We start from the raw sequence: 12,000 nt of genomic DNA, 5'->3' as shown, positions 1-12,000 counted from the left end.
ATCATCAGGTCTGAAGGGCTGTGTTATCAGGTGAAGTTGGACAGTCAGAAGGTCATAATGTCATAAGTGAAAGTATTAGAATTATGCCATTCTGCCCATCAAGTCTACTCCACCATTCAATCATGGCTGATCTATCTCTCCCTCCTAACCCCATTCTCCTGCTTTCTCCCCATAACCTCTGACACCTGTACTAATCAAGAATCCAGTTGTCTCTGCCTTAAAAATATCCACCGACTTGGCCTCCACAGCCACCTGTGGCAATGAATTCCACAAATTCACCACCCTCTGATTAAAAACATTTCCCCTCATCTCCTTCCGATAAGAACATCCTTTAATTCTGAGGCTATGTCCTCCAGTCCTAGACTCTCTCACTAATGGAAACATCCTCTCCACGTCCATTCTATCCAAGCCTTTCTCTATTCTGTATTTTTCAATGAGGTCCCCCCTCATTCTTCTAAACTCCAGCGAGTACAGGCCCAATGCCGACAAACGCTCATCATAGGTTAATCTACTCATTCCTGGAACAGACTATTCAGACTGGGATATTTTTTCATCGGAGCCTGTCAGAGTGACATTATGGATGTGTATAAGATGCACAGATAAGGTGATTAGCCACAATACTTTACCCAAGGTCGGAGAGTCTAAACCTCGAGCGCATCAGTTTAAGATGAGAGTGGAAACAATAAAAAGGACCTGAGGAGCAGGTTTTTCAGTTGGTGGGTAGTGTCGATGTGGAACGATCTGAGAGGAAGTGGTCGAGGAAGGAACAATTACAACAGTTCACAGAGAATTGGGTAGATACGTGGATAAGGTAGACTTGTAAGGATATGAGCCAGACTCAGGCAAGTGGGGCTAGCTTGGTTGGCATGGTCGAGTCGAGTCAAAGGGCCTGTTGCTGTGCTACAAAGCTCTCTGACTCTGTGATGCTTCCCAGCAGATGAGCTTGGTGGGAGATCAAATCTTCAATTTCCCTTCAGTCCAAAATACCATTAATCTTTGCATCTAAGTATTACTTACAGATAGACACAATTGAAGGTAGACACAAAATGCTGGAGTAACTCAGAGGGACAAGCAGCATCTCTGGAGAGAAGGAATGTGTGATGTTTTAGTTCGAGACCCTTCTTCAGACTGAAGAAGAGTCTCGACCCGAAAAGTCACCCTTACCTTCTCTACAGTGATGCTGCCTGTCTCACTGTTATTCCAGAATTTTGTGCCTTCCTTCGATTTAAACACGCGTCTGCAGTTCCTTCGTACACCTATTACTTAAAGGTGTCAGGAACAAGAACAATAGAAAAGGTATAAGCTTTACCTTGCTTGAAGTCATCAGATGTTTGTTTAAATGCTGTGTTCAATGAAACAGGGCAATGAAACTTTTCAATTGGCAAGGCAACGTCTACCACCGACAATGGTTTGGCTTCATCACGAACCCTGCGAATATTTAACAGCTGTTTATCCACTGAGCATCAGAAATGTTTTGAGTTGTTCCACAAAAACTTATAATGTTTCCATCAAAGAGCATGTCCTACCTTCGCTTGCGACCGGCTTCCTCCTGAAAGAAATAAAACACAAATCTCAATTGACTGAGATGTTCCGTCCTCATCCTGACAGCGGGAATTTCTCCACATTTCCACAACCCTCTGATAATATCCATTTCCCAACTCTTATTGCCGCAGCCATGCAGATAGAAAGCTGATATTGCCTTATAGATGTAGAACGATGTGGAAAAGCACAAGGAGGGTGGAGCTCAATGCAAAGACTGGGCAGGTCGTGGGATTTAATCTGGAGAAGATGTCAGGAATGATAAGATAGAATTTAAGTTTAGCGATGGATTTAAATGGGGGGGATGAAATATCTCTAATCGATGGGAGAGCAAAAATCAATGCTGAAATATAACGTGGTCTTCAATAAATACTGAAAGGAATGCAGTCATGAGAACATGGACCTCACTTGCATTGGAGGGACTGAAGCCAACGGCAGAGATAATTTAAGGGCAAGCAGGATAAATACGTGAGCACTCCTGGTATTCAAGGTATTGTTACCAGGTGTGGTGAGTAGATGGGAGGGATGTTAAGTGGAGCAGAAATCTTGACTGGATAGGATGGGCTGAATGGTCTATGATGTAGAATGGGATGTCTTTCTTGGTGAACAAAGGTGGGTAAAACAAACTGAGCAAATTCCCCCAAGGTGACCACCCACTGCTGATGGTGTCAAGTTAGGAAAAGGGGACGTACAACGAGATCTGGGTGTCCCAGTGCATCAGTCACTGAATGGAAGCACGCAGGTACAGCAGGCAGTGAAGATAGCCAATGGAATGTTGGCCTTCATAACAAAAGGAGTTGAGTATAGGAGCAAAGAGGTCCTTCTGCAGTTGTACAGGGCCCTAGTGAGACCGCACCTGGAGTACTGTGTGCAGTTTTGGTCTCCAAATTTGAGGAAGGATATTCTTGCTATTGAGGGCGTGCAAAGTAGGTTTACTAGGTTAATTCCCGGAATGGCGGGATTATCATATGTTGAAAGACTGGAGCGACTAGGCTTGTATACACTGAAATTTAGAAGGATGAGAGGAGATCTTATTGAAACGTATAAGATTATTAAGGGGTTGGACATGTTAGAGGCAGGAAACATGTTCCCAATGTTGGGGGAGTCCAGAACAAGGGGCCACAGTTTAAGAATAAGGGGTAGGCCAGAGAGTTGTGAATCTGTGGAATTCTCTGCCTCAGAAGGCAGTGGATGCCAATTCTCTGAATGCATTCAAGAGAGAGCTAGATGGAGCACTTAAGGATAGCGGAGTCAGGGGAATATGGGGAGAAGGCAGGAACGGGGTACTGATTGAGAATGATCAGCCATGATCAATAGACAATAGGTGCAGGAGTAGGCCATTCAGCCCTTCGAGCCGGCACCGCCATTCAATGCGATCATGGCTGATCACTCTCAATCAGTACCCCGTTCCTGCCTTTTCCCCATACCCCCTCACTCCGCTATCCTTAAGAGCTCTATCCAGCTCTCTCTTGAAAGCATCCAACGAACTGGCCTCCACTTCCTTCTGAGGCAGAGAATTCCACACCTTCACCACTCTCTGACTGAAAAAGTTCTTCCTCATCTCCGTTCTAAATGGCCTACCCCTTATTCTTAAACTGTGGCCCATTGTTCTGGACTCCCCCAACATTGGGAACATGTTTCCTGCCTCTAATACAATACAATACAATATATCTTTATTGTCATTGTACCCAGGGGTACAACGAGATTGGGAATGCGCCTCCCATACGATGCAATAATTTAGGTAATTTAGACAGCAGCAACCCAACGAAACGAAACAGTTGTAACAGTTTTGGACAGGGTAAAGTGCAAGTTGATCTATGCGTTGTGGCCACCCGGCTCAGCAGGACCGGTTCATAGCAGCTATGGCCCTGGGGATGAAGCTGTTCCTGAGTCTGGAGGTGCGGGCATAGAAGGCCTTGTATCGTCTGCCCGATGGAAGGAGTTCGAACAGACTGTTGCAGGGGTGTGAAGAGTCTTTGTGGATGCTGGTGGCTTTTCTGAGGCATCGTGTGTTGTAGATGCCCTCCAAGTCTGGTAGCTGTGTTCCGATGGCCCTCTGAGCTCTATGGACTACCCGCTGTAGAGCTTTCCTTTCTGCCTCCGTGCAGCTGAGGTACCACACAGGGATGCCATGCGTTAGGATGCTCTCTATGGTGCAGCGGTAGAAGGTCGTCAGCAGCTGTTGGGGTAGACCAGACTTTTTCAGTGTTCTTAAGTAGAACAGTCTTTGTTGTGCCTTCTTGACCAGCGCAGCAGTGTTATTGGACCATGTTAGGTCCTCCGAAATGTGAGTGCCCAGAAACGTGAAGCTGGACACTCTCTCCACACTGACCCCGTTGATAGAGATCGGGGCATATTCCCCGTTATGTGACCTACGGAAGTTGATGATCAGCTCCTTGGTCTTGGTGGTATTTAGGGACAGGTTGTTATCCGAGCACCAGTCCGCCAGGTTCTGCACCTCCGCTCTATAGTTTGTTTCATCCCCGTTGGTGATCAGCCCGATCACCGTTGTGTCATCTGCAAACTTGACAATGGTGTTGGTGTCGAATGCAGGAACACAGTCGTGTGTGAAGAGGGAGTAGAGCATGGGGCTCAGAACACAGCCCTGTGGTGTGCCGGTACTCAGGGTGATAGTGGAGGACAGGTGCGGGCCCATTCTCACTGCCTGCGGTCGTTCCAGCAGGAAGTCCAGGATCCAGTCACATAATGACGAGCTAAGGCCTAGCTGGTGGAGTTTGGTGATCAGCTTGGTGGGGATGACTGTGTTGAAGGCGGAGCTATAGTCAATGAATAGTTGGGATGTGTCCAATCCCCTAATTATCTTATATGTTTCAATAAGATCCCCCCTCATCCTTCTAAAGTGTATACAAGCCTAATTGCTCCAGCCTTTCCACATACGACAGTCCCGCCATTCCGGGAATTAACCTAGTGAACCTACGCTGCACGCCCTCAATAGCAAGAATATCCTTCCTCAAATTTGGAGACCAAAACTGCACACAGTCTTCCAGGTGCGGTCTCACCAGGGCCCGGTACAACTGTAGAAGGACCTCTTTGCTCCTATACTCACATTGAATGGCGGTCCTGGCTCGAAGGGCCGAATGGCCTCCTCCTGCACCTATTGTCTATTGATATAGATGATCAATCTGATGTGTGCGCCACGGACTAGATTTCAATGTTAATCCCCACAATGTGGTCATGGCTGATCTAGCCCAGGACTGAACGCCTCCGCTTTGTCCCATTCCCTTTGATTTCAGTTCCCCAAATTTTCAAAAATGTATCTTCCTCTGGTATAAATACGTCTAACAAGTTAAACCTCTCAGAGTCTGTGGGTTGGAGAATCCCAGAGATTTACTGCCCTCTGTTCATTCGTGTTCCTTAGGATCAGATATAACCATATAACCATGTAACAACTACAGCACGGAAACAGGCCCGTTCGCCCCTACCAGTCCACGCCGACCACTCTCCCTGACCTAGTCTCATCTACCTGCTCTCAGACCATAACCCTCTAATCCCCCCTTATCCATATACCTATCCAATTTACTCTTAAACAATAAAATCGAGCCTGCCTCCACCACTTCCACCGGAAGCCCATTCCATACAGCCACCACCCTCTGAGTAAAGAAGTTACCCCTCATGTTACCCCTAAACTTTTGTCCCTCAATTCTGAAGCTATGTCCCCTTGTTGGAATCTTCCCCACTCTCAAAGGGAAAAGCCTACCCACGTCAACTCTGTCCGTCCCTCTCAAAATTTAAAAAACCTCTATCAAGTCCCCCCTCAATCTTCTACGCTCCAAAGAATAAAGACCCAACCTGCTCAATCTCTCTCTGTAGCTTAAGTGCTGAAACCCAGGCAACATTCTAGTAAATCTCCTCTGTACCCTCTCCATTTTGTCGACATCCTTCCTATAATTTGGCGGCCAGAACTGCACACCATACTCCAGATTCGGCCTCACCAATGCCCTGTACAATTTTAACATTACATCCCAACTCGATGCTCTGATTTATAAAGGCAAGCATACCAAACGCCTTCTTCACCACCCTATCCACATGAGATTCCACCTTCAGGGAACAATGCAGTTATTCCCAGATCCCTCTGTTCCACTGCATTCCTCAATTCCCTACCATTTACCCTGTACGTCCTATTTTGATTTGTCCTACCAAAATGCAGCACCTCACACTTATCAGCATTAAACTCCATCTGCCATCTTTCAGCCCACCCTTCCAAAAGGCCCAAGTCTCTCTGTAGACTTTGAAAATCTACTTCATTATTAACTACACCACCTATTTTAGTGTCATCTGCATATTTACTAATCCAATTTGCCACACCATCATCCAGATCATTAATGTAAATGACAAACAACAGTGGACTCAACACAGATCCTTGGGGTACTCCACTAGACACTGGCCTCCAACCTGACATACAATTGTCAACCATTACCCTCTGGTATCTCCCATTCAGCCATTGTTGAATCCATCTTGCAACCTCACTATTAATACCCAACGATTTAACCTTCTTAATCAACCTTCCATGTGGAACCTTGTTAAATGCCTTACTGAAGTCCATATAGACAACATCCACAGCCTTGCCCTTATCAATTTCCCTGGTAACCTCTTCAAAAAATTCAAGATTAGTCAAACATGACCTTCCAGGCACAAATCCATGTTGACTGTTTCTAATCAGGCCTTGTTTATCCAAATAATTATATATATTGTCCCTAAGTATCTTTTCCATTAATTTTCCCACCACAGACGTCAAACTAACAGGTCTATAATTGCTAGGTTTACTTTTAGAACCTTTTTTAAACAAAGGCACAACATGCGCAATGCGCCAATCTTCCGGCACCATCCCCGTTTCTAATGAAGTTTGAAATATTTCCGTCATAGCCCCTGCTATTTCTGCACTAACTTCCCTCAATGTCCTAGGGAATATCCTATCAGGACCTGGAGACTTATCCACTTTTATATTTTTCAAAAGTGTCCATACCTCCTCTTCTTTAATCCTCATAATTTCCATCACTACTCTACTTGTTTCGCTTACCTTACATAATTCAATATCCTTCTCCTCGGTGAATACCGAAGAAAAGAAATTGTTTAATATCTCCCCCATTTCTTCCGGCTCAGCACATAGCTGTCCACTCTGACTCTCTAATGGACCAATTTTATCCCTCGCTATCCTTTTGCTATTGACATATCTGTAGAACCCCTTGGGGTTTACTTTTACATTACTTGCCAAAGCAGCCTCATATCTTTTTTTCGCTTTTCTAATTTCCTTAAGATTCCTTTTACATTCTTTATATTCCTCAAGAACCTCATTTACTCCCTGCCGCTTATATTTATTGTATATCTCCCTCTTTTTCCAAACCAAGTGTCCAATTTCCCTGGAAAACCACGGCTCTTTCAAATTATTATTCTTTCCTTTCCACCGAATAGGGACATAAAGACTCTGTACTCTCAAAATTTCATCTTTAAATATCCTCCATTTCTCTATTATATCCTTTTCATAAAACAAAAAGTTCCATTTCACTCCTTTTAAATCCTTTCTCATCTCCTCAAAATTAGCCTTTCTCCAATCCAAAATCTCAACCCTTGGTCCAGATTTGACCTTCTCCATAATTATATTGAAACTAATGGCATTGTAGAATCAGCCGTCGTAGTTTTGAGCTCTACAGAATACAAACACCTCTCTACATTCCGGCCAGGCTGTCCTGAGAACCCATAGATTATGTGGGAGGCCAATTAGTTTGGGAACAACAACAACTGGAACAGATGAAACATTTACCCAGTTCTGAATTACTGGTGAATACAGCATTTATTTCAGAAATATCCCCCACCATTTTGTGACTGTACTTTCACTTCACCAGACTGTAGTGTAACCCCTCACCTTCAGAAACACCACACTGTCCTTTTGTTCCATCTGCTGCTGCAACTTACAGAGTTCCTCCTGAATGGAATTTAAATTCTCTTCAATTTCTCGAAGATTTTTCTCCATTGCATTTAGAATCTTCTTCTCTTCCTCCCGGATATCAGCCTGCACACGCTGCTCTTTCTCAGTGAGAATCTGGTGCAGTTCAGCAAACTGGGATGTGATCTTAGACTGAAGGTTGTGTGACTGTTCCTGTGAAATGAAAGGTGAAGATCAGTATATAATGTCACTGATTGTGTTTCCTCACGACTTTGACGGTGACATTTGTCCTGTGCATTTTTTAATTTGCTTTGGCAGTTCAATTCTTTGTCTAAATGCTTCTGATATATCGTGACGGGAATCTTATAACCCATCAATCCTCTACCCCCAATACAATTACCTGCTGCCTATTCCTTTTCACGTGCCCTTTAATTCCCATTCATCCGCCCACCACACACTTTCATAGGGATAATTTACAGTCGCCGATTGACCTTTGAACCAGCATGTATTGGGGACGTGGAAGGAATCCGACACGGTCACAGGGTGAAGGCGTGAACCACACGGGCAGCGCCCGAGGTCAGGATCGAACCCCGTCACCAGAACTAGGAGACAGCAGCACTACACGCATCACGGGAATCAAATCTACACGAGATCAGGAAATCGAAAGTGGAAAGCCTCACCAGAACTCCAGAAATCTTCTGTTTCTGTTGCTGCTCCATTCGCACGATCTCTGATTTCCTTTTTGTGAGAGACTGGATGGAAACTTTAACCTGATCCTGGGATTGTGTTTGAAAATCAGAGAATAATAGTGTTAGACAATTAAAAAAAGGAGTTAAACAATGATGCGATCAACATTGATTTGCTTTACCTTGTAGAATTCTGCAGCTTCTGCGATCAGCGCAAAGCTGTGAGACTTGTGTTCCCGCCCAGCTGCACAAACCACACAGATCAGCTTCTTGTCAGTTTCACAAAACAGCTTCAGTTCTTCCTGATGTTCCCCGCAGTGAGGTTTACTTTCCTTCTCTTTGAGATTCAGGCTCAGTGTTCGAGCTTTCTCAGCCAGTCTCGCCAAGGCCCGATTCACTCTGAGGGTGCGGTCTGTAAACACCTCTCTACATTCCGGGCAGGAGTTTCTCCCCTCCCTGTCCCAACTCTGTGTGATACAGGAGCGGCAGAAGTTGTGCCCACAGTCCAGTGTAACCGGATCGGTGAAGAAATCCAGGCAGATGGGACAAACTATCTCCTCCGTTAAACTCTCGACCTGATCTTTCGAAGCCATTTGAACTCCGCCACTTCCTGGTTCAAAACGCGTTCCCTTTCGCGCAGCTGCTGAACCCTTGCAGTATCGGGGCACGGCTGAGGGGAGGCGGAGCTCAGCCCCGTCAATCACAGCCCTGACCAGCAACTGGATGTTATATGCAACAAGCTGCGGGTAAATTTCATTCCCTTAAACTAAATACATCAGTGTTTCCCATCGTGAATTGATCATTATATTAGGCTGCACAATGATATTATATCCACAGCAAACACTGTTATTTCATTTCACAGTCTCATGTGCAAACTTGAATTCAACTCAATGAGCCAATTATACTCTATCGTCACATGAACCAAGGGACAGTGAAATGCTTTGCTTTTGCATGCAATCCGGTAAAATACAGACCTCCCCCAGGCAGTACAGAGAGAGTCGCCACGTTTCTGGGGCCACCAAAGTTGCGAGTAGTTTATGGAACTGTCTATATTTCCCCGCAGCGGCGAACCAGGTCCCGCCGCACGAGGCAGCAGGCGCCCCCGCGCCGCCCCCCTTCCTTCTCGGCTCTGACGGGACGACATGGATTTTAGCTCAGTGGGGGCAAGTTTCAAGGAGATGTGTGGGTCATGTTTTATTACACAGGGTGGTGGGTGCCTGGAACGCGCTGCTGGAGTGGGGGTAGAGGCACATAAGGGAGAGGCATTGCGTAGTCTAATGTGGGCTGAAGGGACTGATCTTGTTCGATGTGACCATCAACTAAACCGACAGGTTCATTATAGCTCCCATTCCCAGCTCCTCCCCCACAACCATTGGGTTCTTCAACCGACCAGCAGTGCCCGCGTTTGGCCCATATCCCTCCAAACCTGCCCTATCCATGTATCTGTCCAACTACTTCGTTAACGTTGTGATAGTCCCTGCCCAACTACCTCCTACTGGATAATCTCGATACAGAAAAAATGTTCCCTACGTTGGGGGAGTACAGAACCAGGGGCCACAGTCTAAGAATAAAGGGGAGGCCATTTATAACTGAGGTGAGAAGGAACTTTTTCACCCAGAGTTGTGAATTTGTGGAATTCTCTGCCACAGAAGATAGTGGAGGCCAATTCATTGGATGAATTTAAAAAAGATTTAGAAAGAGCTCTAGAGGCTGGTGGAATCAAGGGATATGGGGAGAATGCAGGCACAGGTTACTGATTGTGGATGATCAGCTATGATTACAATGAATTGCGGTGCTGGCTCGAAGGGCCATATTGCCTTCTCCTGCACAGATATATAGACAATAGACAATCGGTGCAGGAGGAGGCCATTCGGCCCTTCGAGCCAGCACCGCCATTCAATGTGATCATGGCTGATCATTCTCAATCAGTACCCCGTTCCTGCCTTCTCCCCATACCCCCTGACTCCGCTATCCTTAAGAGCTCTATCCAGCTCTCTCTTGAATGCATTCAGAGAATTGGCCTCCACTGCCTTCTGAGGCAGAGAATTCCACAGATTCACAACTTTCTGACTGAAAAAGTTTTTCCTCATCTCAGTTCTAAATGGCCTACCCCTTATTCTTAAACTGTGGCCCCTTGTTCTGGACTCCCCAAACATTGGGAACATGTTTCCTGCCTATAACGTGTCCAACCCCTTAATAATCTTATACGTTTCGACAAGATCTCCTCTCATCCTTCTAAATTCCAGTGTATACAAGCCTAGTCGCTCCAATCTTTCAACATATGATAGTCCCGCCATTCCGGGAATTAACCTAGTAAACCTACGCTGCACGCCCTCAATAGCAAGAATATCCTTCCTCAAATTTGGAGACCAAAACTGCACACAGTACTCCAGATGCGGTCTCACTAGGGCCCTGTTCAACTGCAGAAGGACCTCTTTGCTCCTATACTCAACTCCTCTTGTTATGAAGGCCAACATTCCATTGGCTTTCTTCACTGCCTGCTGTACCTGCATGCTTCCTTTCAGTGACTGATGCACTAAGACACCCAGATCGCGTTGTACGTCCCCTATTCCTAACTTGACACCATTCAGATAATACTCTGCCTTCCTTTTCTTACCACCAAAGTGGATAACCTCACACTTATCCACATTAAACTGCATCTGCCATGCATCCGCCCACTAATATAACCTGTCCAAGTCACCCTGCAACCTCATAGCATCTTCCTCACAGTTCACACTACCACCCAGCTTTGTATCATCTGCAAATTTGCTAATGTTACTTTTAATCCCTTCATCCAAGTCATTAATGTATATTGTAAATAGTTGCGGTCCCAGCACCGAGCCTTGCGGTACCCCACTAGTTACTGCCTTCCATTCTCAAAGGGACCCATTTATCCCCACTCTGTCAACCAATTTTCTTCCCATGTCAGTACCCTACCTCCAATACCATGTGCTCTAATTTTGCCCACTAATCTTTTCATATTTTTCATATTTTTTCATATTTCAGATACAGCGCGGAAACAGGCCTTTTCGGCCCACCAAGTCCGCGCCGCCCAGCGATCCCCGCACATTAACACTACACACACTAGGGACAATTTTAGGGACAATTTTTACATTTACCCAGTCAATTAACCTACATACCCGTACGTCTTTGGAGTGTGGGAGGAAACCAAAGATCTCGGAGAAAACCCACGCAGGTCACGGGGAGAACGTACAAACTCCTTACAGTACAGCACCCGTAGACAGGATCGAACCTGAGTCTCCGGTGCTGCATTCGCTGTAAAGCAGCAACTCTACCGCTGCGCCACCGTGCCGCTCGGTGGCATAATCTCCTATGTGGAACCTTGTCAAATGCTTTCTGAAAGTCAAGGTACACCACATCCACCTGCTCTCCCCTGTCAATTTTCCTGGTTACATCCTCAAAGAATTCCAGAAGATTAGTCAAGCATGATTTCCCCTTCGTAAATCCATGCTGACTCAGAACAATCCTGTTACTACTATCCAAATGCTCCGCAATGTCGTCTTTTATAATTGACTCCAGCATCTTCCCCACCACTGATGTCAGACTAACTGGTCTATAATTTCCTGTTTTCTCTCTCCCTCCTTTCTTAAAAAGTGGGACAACATTAGCTACCCTCCAATCCACAGGAACTGATCCTGAATCTATAGAACATTGGAAAATGATCACCAATGCATCCACAATTTCTAGCGCCATCTCCTTAAGTACTCTGGGATGCAGACCATCAGGCCCTGGGGATTTATCAGCCATCAGTCCCATCAGTCTACCGAACACCATTTCCTGCCTAATGTGGATTTCCTTCAGTTCCTCCGTCACCCTTGGATCTCTGCCCACTAGAACATCTGGGAGATTGCT

At 45.6% G+C, this 12,000-nt stretch overlaps 2 protein-coding genes across 2 annotated transcripts in view; one reads left to right on the top strand and one right to left on the bottom strand.

Annotated features, from left to right (window-relative positions):
- The window catches only part of LOC144603060 (uncharacterized), a 278,950-nt gene that overhangs the window by 116,580 nt on the left and 150,370 nt on the right, over positions 1–12,000 (top strand). The gene's annotated exons all lie outside the window — the stretch shown is intronic.
- Positions 1–12,000, bottom strand: part of LOC144602508 (E3 ubiquitin-protein ligase TRIM39-like) — a 71,863-nt gene that overhangs the window by 48,908 nt on the left and 10,955 nt on the right. Inside the window, exons 6-11 of the mRNA XM_078415638.1 lie at positions 9,345–9,357; positions 8,310–8,852; positions 8,122–8,217; positions 7,421–7,654; positions 1,527–1,549; positions 1,310–1,428 (exon numbers count right to left, since the gene is read on the bottom strand). Coding sequence (XP_078271764.1) covers positions 1,310–1,428; positions 1,527–1,549; positions 7,421–7,654; positions 8,122–8,217; positions 8,310–8,852; positions 9,345–9,357 — 1,028 coding nt within the window. The remainder of the gene's footprint in view (positions 1–1,309; positions 1,429–1,526; positions 1,550–7,420; positions 7,655–8,121; positions 8,218–8,309; positions 8,853–9,344; positions 9,358–12,000) is intronic.

Source organism: Rhinoraja longicauda, chromosome 19 (genome assembly GCF_053455715.1).
Source record: "Rhinoraja longicauda isolate Sanriku21f chromosome 19, sRhiLon1.1, whole genome shotgun sequence".
NCBI classification, from domain to species: domain Eukaryota; kingdom Metazoa; phylum Chordata; class Chondrichthyes; order Rajiformes; family Arhynchobatidae; genus Rhinoraja; species Rhinoraja longicauda.
The sequence above is the reverse complement of the archived record's forward strand: the minus strand, read 5'-3'. Positions and strand labels throughout refer to the sequence as shown.